General features: G+C 42.4%; 1 protein-coding gene across 5 annotated transcripts in view; it reads right to left on the bottom strand.

Moving 5' to 3' along the window:
* Positions 1-15,925, bottom strand: part of FBXL18 (F-box and leucine rich repeat protein 18) — a 218,573-nt gene that overhangs the window by 149,207 nt on the left and 53,441 nt on the right. For all 5 annotated transcript variants that reach the window (XM_069733819.1, XM_069733821.1, XM_069733822.1 and 2 more), the window contains exon 3: positions 2,869-4,415. In XM_069733819.1, coding sequence (XP_069589920.1) covers positions 2,869-4,415 — 1,547 coding nt within the window. The remainder of the gene's footprint in view (positions 1-2,868; positions 4,416-15,925) is intronic.

The raw sequence follows: 15,925 nt of genomic DNA on the forward strand, positions 1-15,925 counted from the left end.
ACAAAACTGCTTATCCACGCAGAGAGAATCGGGAGGAACTGTGTGCTATTTCCCTCCTGGAGCGCAGATTTTGTTAGGCTATCTTGCGGACATCATATACAGAGCTGCTAAGTGCTAGAAGATCAGAACCCCCCTCCCACTCCTCAACCCCGCAAGTAACCTCATTTTGGAAATTATATCACTTTGGGAATTTATCTACAGGTGTAGTGATGATTTTGACTCATAGGTGTTTTCCAGAAACAAGAAATAATGGATGTTTCTGAGTGAAAATTGCAAAATGCCATTGTATTGTCCAGCTCAAGCTAATGGAGACATACACCCATAAATTAGGAGGTCTGTCATTGCTACAAAAATGCCAAACATGTGGACGCTAAACGTGGTTTAGACAAACTGTGGGGCTCAGAAAGGAGGGGGGAATTTGAACTTTGGTAGAGCAAAATTTGCTGAAGTTCTTTTGGGGTGTGAAGAGCTACAGCACTTTTACAGACCCTTTGTACTATTAGTAAAATGGAAGCTACCTCTATTGACAGACCTGAGTGGGGACTTATTTTGTAAATTGAGTTGAAGTTTTGTTGGGAACATTTTACAAAACATTTGGGATCACATTTATCAGACGCTCTATGTTGACCACTTGCTTTGGTGTTTTCATCTTAATCTCTGAGTTACGTGATTCAGATGAAACCCCCAAGGGATTCATTCACTATAATGAGGCAACAGAATTACTCTGGACTTCATCTGGCCTCGGTTCAGTGGTGTCCTTTTCAGAATTGTGGTCAGCACTTTTACGTAATCCTAAAAACACTGACACCGCCGAATCACAGGTCAGACGGTGTCTACAGTGCCTCCATCTGCCTCATTATAGGGAATCTTCTGCCAGAGGCTTCGTCTGAATCGCGTATTTCAGAGATTTACACGGAAACCCCAATGCAAGCGCTCAGCACAATGCACAGGATAAATGTAAGCTGAGCTTACTGCAATCTATGGGAGGAAGAATGAAAAAATCCACCGTAGGTGAAGTATTGGTTTTTATATTTTTTTACGCCGTTCCTCGTGTGGTATAAGCGATTAGGTGACTGTATTCTTCGGGTCGGTGCGATTACAGCTATTCCAGATTTATATTGGGTTTTTATGTTTGGCTACTGTCACACACAGTAACAGACGCTTTTTACTTGCAAAAAGTAGTTTTTGCATCTACATATTTTTCCATATTTTGACCCACAGATTCAAGTGAGGGCTTGTTTTTTTGCGGGAGGAGTTGACGTTTTTAAAAAACAGCAAGTCAGCCTTTTTTTTGGAAGGGAGGGTTATGCCATTTTCCGTGTGGTAAAATTGATAAGGCAGTTTTTTGCTTCGTATCAGTATTATTATAGTGATACCTCATTTACAGTTAGGTCCATATATACTTAGACAGAGACAACATTTTTCTAATTTTGGTTCTAGACATTACCACAATGAATTTTAAACAAAACAATAAAGATGCAGTTGAAGTTCAGACTTTCAGCTTTCATTTGAAGGTATCCACATTAAAATTGGATGAAGGGTTTAGGAGTTTCAGCTCCTTAACCTGTGCCACCCTGTTTTTTTCCACTCCAACTTACGCAACGGGGACAGCGATGATAAAGTATGCAACCTGTAAAGCGCTGCGAAATATGTTAGCGCTATATAAAAAAAATAAAGATTATTAGAAAAAAAGATCACCCGTGTGTGCGGGCAATCGTGCAGACATAATCCGTCCCCGGTCAGATATCCCCAGGGCACGCGGACGGGATTATTACATTCGATATCAGAAAGGGGTTAATTTTCATGGCCCATTGCTATAAAATTCTGTGAAACACCTTCAGATTCATGGTGCTCACCACACATCTAGATAAATTGCTTGAGGAGTGTACTTTACAAAATGGGGTCACGTGTCATGGGTTTTTACTGCTTAAACACATCAGGGGTGATGCAAACATAACATGGCACCCTCTATCTACTTCAGCCAATTTGGGGCTCCAAAAGTCGAACGTCACTCTTTCCATGCCAAACCTGCCATATCCCCAAACAGAAGTTTTTCACCACATATGGATGAAATTGCACAACAAAATTGTAAGGTCTATTTTTCCCCGTTACCCTTGTGAAAATGCAAAATCTGGGTTTAAAACAATATTTTTTGGGGAAAAAAAATAAATGTTTCATTTTTGCTTCTACATTGCTTTAATTCTTGTGAAGCACCCAAAGGGTTAATAAACTTATTGAATGTGGATTTGAGCACTTTGAGGGGTGCACTTTTTAAAATGGTTCACTTGGGTATTTTATTCCATATAGACCCATCAAAAGTCACTTCAAATCTGATGTGATCCCCCTAAAAAATTGGTTTTGTAAATTTTGTTAGAAAATGAAAAATTGCTGATACATTTTTAATACTTATAATTTCATAACAAAACAATGGTTAAACATGATGCTGATGTAAAGTAGATTAGTTCTAAATGTTATTTATTAAGTATTTTGTGTGGTATGACTATCTGCTCTAAGGGCAGAAAAATTCAAAACTAGAAAGTGGTGAAATTTTCAAACTTTGTCAAATGTTCGATGTTTTCATAAGTAAAAGCAAACTACATTGACCAAAATATAAAACTAACATGAATACAGCATGTCCTGAAAAAACAATCTGAAAATCACTAGGATCCGTTGAAGCGTTCCAGAGTTGTTACCTCATAAAACGGACACTGGTCAGAAATGAAAAACCTGGCCTGGTCAGGGAGGCAAAATCGGGATTGAGGGTGAAAGGGTTAAAACCTCTGTATAGAGTTTCAGAATATGTTGACCCTATAGGAGCAATAAGAATAAACAGAATTACAGAATACCACAGAAAATATTATTGCTTACCTGAGATCTTTTAAATATTTGCAGTGTGTCAACATCTCGCACAGTGACGGCATGAACATCGTTTTGCCCATCATACCAAAATTTGCAAGCGATAAGGTACGCAACTGCTGACAGCTCCTACCAATGCTCACAAGGCAAGAACCTGTAAGTATTCCCGGCAGCTGTGCCAGGGTAAGACTTTGCAAAAAACTAAGTTGACTGATTGCGGCGATATCTTCATCACGCACAGTTTGGGAACGTTTACATGGTGGGTAAGTATTTCGTATTGCAGGATCATTTCGAGGCATAACTGAATAAAAATTAGAGCCAATCAGTTCTAATTGTTGCAAAACTGGTATTTCCTTGAGAAGTTTCCAGAATGCAGACTGTAATTTAAATGTATCTTGCTCTTCAGACATCTTTGGAAAAGAGGGTATTCCAATACGCACCTTTTTGCCAAAGGTATAAGCAGAATTGCTGGGAACAGACTGTCCTGGAGTCTGATAGAGAGTTTTGGTTCTAGTATCTGTTATAGCACACACTGGTAAAGATATCGATCGTAGTTTCTTAAGCTGTGAAAGAATGTCACAAAGATGTACTCCAGATGTAACTGAACTATGGTGGTGTGCTGATGACAAGTTCAAATGTACAAGGTTTGGGCAAGCAGATATTAATCCATCTAAAACTGAACAATCAATTTCATCTTCTGGTTTTCTGAAAGTTAAGTTTGAAATATGGCATAATGTGCATCCCCTCAAATTCAAACTGACAAGGCTTTTGCAGTCTCTTCTACCATTTAAGATTGACTGAGTAAGCTGTTCACCAGAAATCATGCAGCGGCTAAAACTCAAATATGAAGGACAACTAAACTTCATGTGCTGGAGTAATGAAGATCCATTAAGCCAGGATTTTGGTAACTGGAAGGCCTCCAACGTTACATTTTTTGCCATGGATTCAAAGAGATTTTTGGTAGCTCTGCTTTCTGTTAAGCTTCCAGGAACAGATATGAGAAAAGATCTAAGATTTTCCGGAGTACGATCACTAAGAACTGCTAGATACAATCGAACAACCTCTTCATTTATATATCCAGGTGCAAGACGAGCATAAAACAGTCTAAGGTGTTGGTAATGTGGCACATTACTTTCTCCTACCATGAGTTGACCAGACATTACCATTCCTTCACGAGTTCTATCCAATACTTCAAAGTAGAGAAGCAACTTTTCAAGTCTAGTGCAACAGGGCACAACACCATAAGATGGAACAAACAGAGTCTGTTTTAATTCTCTCAAGTGCCCGAGAGTAGTTCTACACTCACTACTCAGCTGTCCAGAGTCAAAACCTGCATTGATGTCAATAGACAACGAACACAAAAAATGAAGATTTGTAAGAATCTTAGACAACCTCAGAGAGGTTATTGAACATCCAGACATATTCAATTTAACAAGTTTCCTACAGCTCGATACAATATCCATGGTAGGGAAGGTCAGCCAGTAGCAATCACTCATATCAAGTTCACAGATCTCTCCAGATATTACTTTAAGCATTTGCTTCACTTGTTCATCTCTAGCCTGAAAAAAACAAAACATAAAAAAACACATAAAACAAGGCAAAAAATAAAATTAAGATAAACATGTTTTAAATTTTAAGTTATATTATGCTAAGTCAGACCTGGGCAAAGTGCAGCCCGCAGGTCACATCCAGTCCTCTGTCTGTTCATGTCCAGCCTGTGGACTGAGTTAGCTGAGGGGCTAAAAACAGTGGCCCAAAAGTCACACCATGCCCTCCCCAGTCTGTTGGCTGGCGCCCAATGTCACCTCTATATGCATAAGCTATGGAGGTCTCATTCCAGACATGGGGAAGCTATAGGGTCTCATGCTAGATGAGAAAAGGCTGTATGGCTCTCGTGCTGGACATGGGGAGGCTGTGTGGCTCACGTGCTGGACATGGGGAGGCCGTGTGGCGACTGCGGCTGGACATGATGGGGAGGCCATGTGGCGACCCCCGCTGGACATGATGGGGAGGCCATGTGGTGACCCCCGCTACAAATGATGGGGAGGCCGTGTGGCGACTCCCGCTGGACATGATGGGGAGGCCGTGAGGCGACTCCCGCTGGACATGATGGGGAGGCAGTGTGGCGACTTCCGCTGGACATAATGGGGAGGCCGTGTGGCGACTCCCGCTGGACATGGCGAGGTTATGTGGGGACTCCTGCTGGACATAGAGATGCTATGTGGGGACTGCTGCTGAACATGGGAAGGCTATGTGGGGACTCCTGCTGGACATGGGGAGGCTATGTGGGTCTCCTGCTGGTCAAGGGGATGCTATGTGGGTGCTCCTATGGCATATAGGGGCTGCATGTGTGCTCATATGATATATAAAAGGGGCTATGTGCAAACTGAAACGATATATAGGAGGATGTCAGCATACTTAATTCTGCTCAATATTGTAATAATTATTTTATATTAATTGTAATATGTTAATATTAATACTGAGCAGAATTAATTTCAGCCTATTAGTTCAGCGCTCCACAACAGTCACAGTCTCTCATGTTGCCCCTTGAGAAAATTAACTGCCCACTCCTGGGCCAGGTTCACAAATGTATAGATGTTCCAGGTTATAATGGCACTGTCGAATGATGGAAGCCAACAGCGTCATGGGATTCATAGGTTTCTGCTTTAGGGTCAGGATTTTTGTAAGCATGCAAAATTTCTCAAGACTGTAGTGTGAGGCCCAGCCTCTGAAAGTAATATAAACAGAGAATTAATAGTGTCTGCAAAATAAATTGTTCACCAATTACACTAACTGTATTAGTACCAAAGAAGAAGCAACCTTTAGTTATCTCTCACCATTATGATTTTAATGCCATGCATTTTTATTTATGCCTAAAGAGTTAGAAGCTGTTTAAAACAAGTTTTCCCACAATGAACAATTTGAAACAATAAGACTGTGTGCCCATGTTGCGTTTAAGCGTTTCCGCCGTGTTTTTCCGCAGCGGAAACACTTAAATGCTAACAAAGTGCATCCCATTAATTTTAATTGCATCCCGCAATTGCTGTACCCATGCTGCATATTTTTCCGCAGCGGAATTGCATCGCAGTAAAATATGCAGCATGTTCATTTATTTTGAGGAATCGCAGCAATTCCGCCGCCATAGACTTGTATTGGAAAGCTTGAAATCCGTAAATATTAAAAATGTTTGCGGATTTCAAGCACATTTGCGGCAGTTTTGTAGATCAAAACCGCCGCAAAAAGGAATTGACATCATGGGCATCCCATCATGCCATCCCATGAGCATCCCAAAATCCAGGAAGATGAGAATCTCAGATCATTCCAGTCTTCCTGGATGATGGCTGCTAACATGGACTGGTATGATTGTATAGAGCTGGATGTCCCTTTCATGATCAGTGTGGTAAGTAAGTGTGCGTGTGTGTGCACGTGCGCGCGTGTGCATGTAACTAGACACAGGCCGATGAGACAACTACTCCCATCGGCCTATGTCTGTTCCCCTTTAGTAGAAGTAAAGTTAGCGTGCACTCGATCCAAATTCTGAGGTGACGTTGTAATGGACCAATTGGCCCTAATGACAGTATAATATAAATTCAGCGCACACTCATGTAGATTTCATGCTAATTGTATAAATAATAAAATTTAAACCAATTTGTGGGAGCAAAATATATAGTAGATGCGATATAAACACGACGTTTCGGCTCTGCCAGAGCCTTAATCACTTTATCGCTGCAAATATAAAAGAAACATATCAGAAAAAGAAAAAAAGGTTACAAAAAGGCAGAATTAAATCTTCCCAGTAAGCAAAAAATAATAATTAATTATAATAGTTTTGTTGTTATGGAGAGAAGTGAGAGCCTGTTTTTCAATCAATGAAAGATTAGAATGTGCAGGAAAAAGACCAAGTTGTTGATGAGAAAGCATTTTGACTTCATGGTCCACTAGTGAGATGAAAGTCTCAGTTGAATGGTATGTGCGTGGAGGACAGAAATTACTAGAAGTACGGAGGCCAAGTGATGAAATTGAGAGCTCAGGAACCGAGATATCACGTGATGGTGATGCCACCTCTCTAGGGGACAACCCAAAGTGAGTTTTTAATCTAATAGTCCGGTAAAAACGCTCAAGATCCTTCGCAAGCTGGAACGAGTCCCATATAGGGATGGGGCAGAAGGATAACCCCTTCTGTAAAAACACAGTTCCGCTGGGGAGAGGAGATAGTTCAAGATGTTGATTACTTAGAGCTACTGGGCACCTTTTACTTATAGTACTTATAGTACTATTGGCGCTATTGCAAAGTCTATTACCTTCATTTGGACAGCATATTAGTCACATCTGGACCACTTGTTTTCCACAGACCTTTATACTACTAGGTGGTTACCTACAATCATCTCAAGAGCAGTGTTGCAGTACTAGGTATTACATTGCTTTTTCCTTTACTCACAATAGATTTTGGGCACTATGGGGAGAACTATCCCTTAATCCGCACCTTATCTATAGTCTGGCTTTGGATTAAAGAAGTCGTCCACTACTATAACATTTTTTTTCATAAATCTTGCTATTATGTGCCACTGAAAACATCCACTATGTTTATTTTAGCAATATTACCTTTTATCATGCTGTAGCAGCACATCTTCAGTGCTGGATCCAGCTCTCATGGGGTTAAAGACAACTTCCTTTCTCCTGACTTATTGTGGTCTAATACTACAAGTTCCATGATGCATTGCACTGGCCACTAAGCCCGAACCTAGCACACCCACTCTAAAACACACCCAAACCCCTCCCTCCTCTCTTCAAAAAGATTTGTGATGTCATTTCTTGTCCAACCTCCTCTTTTACATTTGTCCAACCCACACTCTATTACACACAGATGGGTAGATAGCTAGACATAGATAATAGATAGATAGATAATAGATCGATGATAGATAGATCTATCTATCTTACCTATCTCTGTATGTATCTATTTCCATAGATATGTCCATATCCATGTTTCTAAACCCCTTCACCCTTGGAGCTTTTTTTTTTTAGGTTTTTTAGTTTATCGCTCCAATTCTTTCCAGAGCCATAATTTTTCCATCAATATGGCCATGTGAGGGCTTGTCTTTTGCGGGACAAGTTCTACTTTTGAACGACACCATTGGTTTTAGCATGTTGTGTAACAGAAAAGTGACAAAAATTCAAAATGTGATGAAATTGCAAAAAAAGTGCAATCCCACACTTGTTTTTTGCTTGGCTTTTTTGCTAGGTTCACTAAATGAAAAAAAAAAAATCATGTAAATACCCTAAAACTAAAAATAACTTATTATTAACCCCTTTCTGACCTCGGACGGGATAGTACGTCCGAGGTCAGAAGCCCCGCTCTGATGCGGGCTCCGGCGGTGAGCCCGCATCAAAGCCGGGACATGTCAGCCGTTTTGAACAGAATCGCGATCTGCCCGCGCCTATTAACTAGTTAAATGCCGCTGTCAAACGCAGACAGTGGCATTTAACTACCGCTTCCGGCCGGGCGGCCGGAAATGACGGCATCGCCGACCCCTGTCACATGATCGGAGGTGCTTCAGTATTGTAACCATAGAGGTCCTTGAGACCTCTATGGTTACTGATCCCCGGCAGCTGTGAGCGCCACCCTGTGGTCAGCGCTCACAGCACACCTCCATTTCTGCTACATAGCAGCGATCAGCAGATCGCTGCTATGTAGCTGAGCCGATCGTGCTGTGCCTGCTTCTAGCCTCCCATGGAGGCTATTGAAGCATGGCAAAAGTAAAAAAAAAAAAAAAAAAAAAAAGTTTAAAAAAAAATGTGAAAAAAATAAAAAAAATATATAAAAGTTTAAATCACCCCCCTTTCGCCTCAATCAAAATAAATCAATGAAAAAAAAAAAAATCAAATCTACACATATTTGGTATTGCCGCGTTCAGAATCGCTCGATCTATCAATTTAAAAAAAGCATTAACCTGATCGCTAAACAGCGTAGCGAGAAAAAAATTCGAAATGCCAGAATTACGTTTTTTTGGTCGCTGCGACATTGCATTAAAATGCAATAACGGGCGATCAAAAGAACGTATCTGCACCAAAATGCTATAATTAAAAACATCATCTCGGCACGCAAAAAAGCCCTCAACCGACCCCAGATCATGGAAAATGGAGACGCTACGAGTATCGGAAAATGACGCAATTTCTTTTTTTTTTTTTTTTTAGCAAAGTTTGGAATTTTTTTTCCACCACTTAGGTAAAAAATAACCTAGTCATGTTAGGTGTCTATGAACTCGTACTGACCTGGAGAATCATAATGGCAGGTCAGTTTTAGCATTTAGTGAACCTAGCAAAAAAGCCAAACAAAAAACAAGTGTGGGACTGCACTTTGTTTGCAATTTCACCGCACTTGGAATTTTTTTCCGTTTTCTAGTACACGACATGCTAAAACCAATGATGTTGTTCAAAAGTACAACTCGTCCCGCAAAAAATAAGCCCTCACATGGCCAAATTGACGGAAAAATAAAAAAAGTTATGGCTCTGGGAATGAGGGGAGTGAAAAACGAACACGGAAAAACGAAAAATCCCAAGGTAATGAAGGGGTTAAAATAAAAGCAAACCATACCACCCGTCGTGACAAAAAAAAAAAAAAAAAAAGCGTTCAACCCAAGAAATCTAATGGGTATTGCTAGATATCCCTGGACAAGTAACTAGATAAACCCTACCTAGCTGCGGAGGTAGACACCCTAGGGGGGAGCGTATTGGCGCCCCCGCTCCACGATGGCTGACCCTAGGGTCCCTGATAAACCCTGCAGCCACTAGTGAGATCCTCTACCCACAGCCTACAGGACCTTTATCAATAAACATAGGTCTGCTGTCCTAAGGAAATGACTAGAACCCCAAAAGCTTAAAAACAAACATGAACACAGAGGGCAAGAAATGGTGTTTCGATAAATAAGACATTAAATTCTGCAGACAGTAATACAAAGGCGTGGTTGGTATTAGGTATACACCACTCACCACCTCAGAAGTTTTGATAAACTCATCTAGATTTCCATCCTTATTTAGTCAGTGCCCTGGACAATTACAATAAGGGGATCCCCCCAAAATTCTCAAAGATACATTTAATCATCCAGTGGTTCACCTACATGCATGTACCCCAGCGAACCGGGTTCACAATGAATCATAGCCAATGACAAAAGAGATGGAAACCATTAATACTCATCTGCACTTTGACTGAATGTCATGCACCATTAACCCTTTAGCGTTAGCGCCTCAACGCGTTTCACCTGCTTAGGCTCATCAGGAGGCCCGATGTCATGATATCTTGCGTCATAATAGATGATAGCTTAGTGCCAGATATTAACAGCTTCCTTTTTATATTTACCGCCATGTGTGCCTTGTAATGATACTTCCCCTCCATTTCCTGTGGCGTGCTGCCCACAGCCGGGTTGCGTCACCTCCGCCCCTTAATGCGCGTGCGCCTCCTGGAACGCTCTGGACCGCATCCGTCCCATTACTCCATGACGCGCATACATGAGGACTTCCGGTTTCCCCAGGGACTACTTCCTGGATATTACGTTCTCCCATGCACTCCGTGCGCACGCGCTGGGGGTTGCCTAGTAACTACGGAGGAACAATCTAAGCACCACACACGCCACTGCACTAGTAGCACAGATAGTTTCAAAGTGCGCCGCACCTCAGATACAGAGTGCAGCGCTCGGGGAGCACGTAAATGGGGGGGCTATTTTATCTACCAATCTAATACCCTGGCCCCAGATCCCCGATAGATATTAGGGAGAAAACAGGCTGTATACTACGCTACCGTATATACAAAACAGAGCGCTTGAGACTTATTCCCCTATCCAAACCTGGCTCAATTAAATCCAGGTAAGCAAACGCAATGTACATGGATCACACTAGTATTTAGGGCACAGAATCCCCATAGTTGGTATCACTTCCATATAAATAATGGCTGATACATCGGCACGGTACATTAGGCAATCACAGCATATTAGCCCAAAAACTCCGGGCTAGATTTGAATATGCTTTACTAGCCCACATTGGTTCCATATGGGCCAGCAGGTGTATTTTTCAAATCATGCCACTGTAAGAGTCACAGCATCGTATATGATAAAGGATGCCCACCGCAGGTATAAAGTTGCTTCAACCAGTTAGCGATAGCACACCTGCGGAAAATACTAAAGGAAGATGGGCGATATTCTTTGATTCTTTGATATATCATAATAATATATGCTATTCCCCAATGAGGAATCTAACGAAAATTCAGCACAGTCAGTAACTAAAGAACCTGTCTTATTCAGGCTCAAAAAAGAAAGGGAAAGGATAAATAAAGCTGGCAAAGGACAATGGTAAATACATCTATAGAAAGCAGGCATATGACACCTGCTCATTCATTCCCTTAGGTTCTCGGGATTCCATCCTAAATATCCACTCACATTCACGTCTGAGGATCATCCTGTCAATGTTCCCCCCCCCCACGGGTTCACCTTAACAACCTCTATAACCGTGAACCTAACTCCTGTTGGATCCTCACTATGGTATGTGTGCATATGCTTGGCCAATGGGGTATCGCTGTTATTTCTAATGTCACCAATGTGCTCCCCCACTCTCCTCCTGAATTCCCTCTTGGTTTTCCCTATGTAGTCCTTTGGGCAGGAGCAGGATGCCAAATACACCACACCCGTAGTCTTACAGTTAGAGAACTCCCGTTGGTAGAAAATGTTACCTGTGGTGGAGCTCTGAAACCTTTACAGGGTCTCATCCGCCTACATAGCCTGCAGTCGCCACATTTAAAACAGCTACATGGTCTCCTGTGAAGCCAAGTACAGTACCACTGACTTTAGGTCTCTGGTACTGGCTATGTACCAGCATATCTCTAATTGATCTGCCCTTCCTGAATGTAATATTCGGGCGTTCGCCCACTGTCTCCGACAGGTCTGGGTCAAATCACAGAATGTCCCAATGTTTTGCAAATATCCGTCTCACGTCCTGATGCCGCGCATCAAAGGTACCAATGACCCTCACAACATCCTGAGAATCATCCTTGGCACGCTTCTGTAAAAGGCCTTGTCGATCCGTCTTTTTCACAAAATTAAACGCTGTATCAAGCACGTGCCTAGGGTATCCCTTTTCTTGAAACCTATTAAACATGTCCCCCGCCTGACTTTTGAATGTATCATATCCAGAGCAATTCCCTCTCAATCTAAGGAATTGTCCCTTAGGGATCCCTCTCGAGGGGGACCGGATGGTGGCTATTCCAATGTAGTAAGCTATTAGTACTTGTCGGCTTATGATATATACTAGTGGCTACCCCCCATTGTCTCCTTCCTGATTTTGATATCTAAGAATGCCAATTCTTCCTCGTTAATTTCTGATGTAGATCTAAGACCCACATCATTTACGTTCAGACACTGAAGGAACTCATGGAACTCCTCTTTAATTCCTGTCCATACCACAAAAACATTATCTATACCAAATAGACATATGTTCATGCCACCACCTATCCTCACCTCCAAAGACGATGGTCTCCTCCCACCAGCCCAGGAACAAGTTTGCATACGAATGGGCACAGGGATACCCCATCGCAGTGCCCCTGAGCTGGTGGAAGTGTTTACCATCAAAGGTAAATACCTTATGGGTCAACACATATTCTAATAATGACAACACAAAGTCATTATGTTCACTGCAAGTCACCGATCTCTGTTGTAAGAAATACTTCACACCATGAATCCCTGCTGGATGTGGGATACTGCTATATCATGCCTCTATATCAATAGAAGCTAGCCACACATTTTGACCCAAATGCACACCTTCGAGTTTAAGTAATAGGTCTGATGTGTCTCTCAGGCATGAGGGGATGGAGATGACAAATGGATGAAGAATCTGATCTATATAGATCCCACATTTTTGTGTCAGGGAATCCACCCCAGAGACAATAGGTCGTCCCTTAAGGGGGTGGAGACCCTTATGTACCTTGGGGAGTACATAGAATGTAGGTTCACTAAATTTAAGGCTGTGCGCACACGTTGCGGATTTGATTGCAGATCCGCAGCTTTTTTTGCCACATGTAATTGCATCAAATCCTCAGTGTAGTGCACAACCAATGTAAGTCTATGGGAGCCGCAGACTTGTGCACATGCTGCGGAAAAAGCCGCACCGAAACACAGCTTTTTTTTTTCCGCAGCATGTCACTTTTTTGTGTGGAACTGCAGCGTTTCTGCACACTAAGGCTGTGTGCACACGTTGCTGATTTTTCATGGTTTTCGCTATAAAACCACAAAAAAAAACGGCATACATTATGCATCCCATCATTTAGAATGAATTCCGCAATTCCCACCACCGTTTGGGCACACGACAGAGCTTGGATGGCAAGGAGCGCCATTTGACTTTTCCAATGCAGAATTGGCTGGAATTGAGAACGGATGTCATGTCACATTTAGAGAGCCCCTGATGTGCCTAAACAGTGGAAAACCCCCACAAGTGACACCATTTTGGAAACTAGATCCCTTAAGGAACTTATCTAGATGTGTGGTGAGCACTATGAACCCCCAAGTGCTTCACAGAAGTTATAACGTAGAGCCATGAAAATAAAAAAATCTTTTTTTCCCTCACAAATGATTTTTTAGCCTGCAATTTTTTACTTTCACAAGGGTAGCAATAGAAATTGGACCCCAAAAGTTGTTGCAAAGATTGTCCTGAGTACGCAGATACCCCATATGTGGGGATGGGGGGGACCACCGTTTGGGCGCGTGGCAGAGCTCGGAAGGGAAGTAGTGATGTTTTGGAATGCAGACTTTGATGTAATGGTCTGCAGGCATCATGTTGTGTTGCAGAGCCACTGATGTGCCTAAGCAGTAGAAACCCCCCACAAGTGACCCCATTTTGGGAACTAGAACCCCTAAGAAGCTTATCAATATGTGTGGTGAGCACTTTGAACGCCCAAGTGCCTCACAGAAGTTTATAACGCAAAGCCGTGAAAATATAAAAACTTTTTTCCACAAAAATGATTTTTTAGCCCACAATTTGTATAAATTTCCCAAGGGTAGCAGGAGAAACTGGACCCCAAAAGTTGTTGTCCAATTAGTCCTGAATACGCTGAAGCCCCATATGTGGGGGTAAAACACTGCTTGGGTGCACGGCAGAGCTCAGAAGGGAGGGAGCACCATTTGACTTTTTCAATGCAAAATTGGCTGGAATCAATGGTGGAGCCATGTCTCGTTTGGAGACCCCCTGATGTACCTAAACAGTGGAAACCCCCAATTCTAACTCCAACCCTAACCCCAACACACCCCTAACCCTAATCCCAACCCTAACCATAACCAAAAACCTAACCCTCATCTCAACACACCCATAACCCTAATCCTAACCCAAATCCCAAACCTAACCCTAATCCCAAACCTAAGGCTTCTTTTACACTTACAGGGTTGTTTTGCGGATTGCCATTTTTCAGGTGTGCAATACTATGGCAAAAGCACTGGAAAAAAACGGCGGCCCACAAAACCTGAAGTCACAGTGCACCGCAAGAACAACCTTCCGTTGTTTTTGCGGCCCCATTGAATTACAATGGGTACCATCCGCACATAAAGCGCTCACTTTACGCATGGTGGGCATAGCCACATGCGTAAAGTGAGAGTTCCAATGCAATCCTATGGCTGCGGAATCACCGCGATTATGCAGAAATAATGAACATGCTGCGTTTTTTTCTGCAAAGTGTTTCCACTGGGGGAAAAAAAATGCAGCATGGGCACAATTGCGGAATGCCATTAACATAGTAACATAGTTAGTAAGGCCGAAAAAAGACATTTGTCCATCCAGTTCAGCATACAGTGGGGCAAAAAAGTATTTAGTCAGTCAGCAATAGTGCAAGTTCCACCACTTAAAAAGATGAGAGGCGTCTGTAATTTACATCATAGGTAGACCTCAACTATGGGAGACAAACTGAAAAAAAAAATCCAGAAAATCACATTGTCTGTTTTTTTAACAATTTATTTGCATATTATGGTGGAAAATAAGTATTTGGTCAGAAACAAAATCAAGATTTCTGGCTCTCACAGACCTGTAACTTCTTCTTTAAGAGTCTCCTCTTTCCTCCACTCATTACCTGTAGTAATGGCACCTGTTTAAACTTGTTATCAGTATAAAAAGACACCTGTGCACACCCTCAAATAGTCTGACTCCAAACTCCACTATGGTGAAGACCAAAGAGCTGTCAAAGGACACCAGAAACAAAATTGTAGCCCTGCACCAGGCTGGGAAGACTGAATCTGCAATAGCCAACCAGCTTGGAGTGAAGAAATCAACAGTGGGAGCAATAATTAGAAAATGGAAGACATACAAGACCACTGATAATCTCCCTCGATCTGGGTCTCCACGCAAAATCCCACCCCGTGGGGTCAGAATGATCACAAGAACTGTGAGCAAAAATCCCAGAACCACGCGGGGGGACCTAGTGAATGAACTGCAGAGAGCTGGGACCAATGTAACAAGGCCTACCATAAGTAACACACTACACCACCATGGACTCAGATCCTGCAGTGCCAGACGTGTCCCACTGCTTAAGCCAGTACATGTCCGGGCCCGTCTGAAGTTTGCTAGAGAGCATTTGGATGATCCAGAGGAGTTTTGGGAGAATGTCCTATGGTCTGATGAAACCAAACTGGAACTGTTTGGTAGAAACACAACTTGTCTTGTTTGGAGGAAAAAGAATACTGAGTTGCATCCATCAAACACCATACCTACTGTAAAGCATGGTGGTGGAAACATCATGCTTTGGGGCTGTTTCTCTGCAAAGGGGCCAGGACGACTCATCCGGGTACATGAAAGAATGAATGGGGCCATGTATCGTGAGATTTTGAGTGCAAACCTCCTTCCATCAGCAAGGGCATTGAAGATGAAACGTGGCTGGGTCTTTCAACATGACAATGATCCAAAGCACACCGCCAGGGCAACGAAGGAGTGGCTTCATAAGAAGCATTTCAAGGTCCTGGAGTGGCCTAGCCAGTCTCCAGATCTCAACCCTATAGAAAACCTTTGGAGGGAGTTGAAAGTCCGTGTTGCCAAGCGAAAAGCCAAAAACATC

The sequence above is a fragment of the Ranitomeya imitator genome, chromosome 7 (assembly GCF_032444005.1).
Source record: "Ranitomeya imitator isolate aRanImi1 chromosome 7, aRanImi1.pri, whole genome shotgun sequence".
NCBI lineage: Eukaryota > Metazoa > Chordata > Amphibia > Anura > Dendrobatidae > Ranitomeya > Ranitomeya imitator.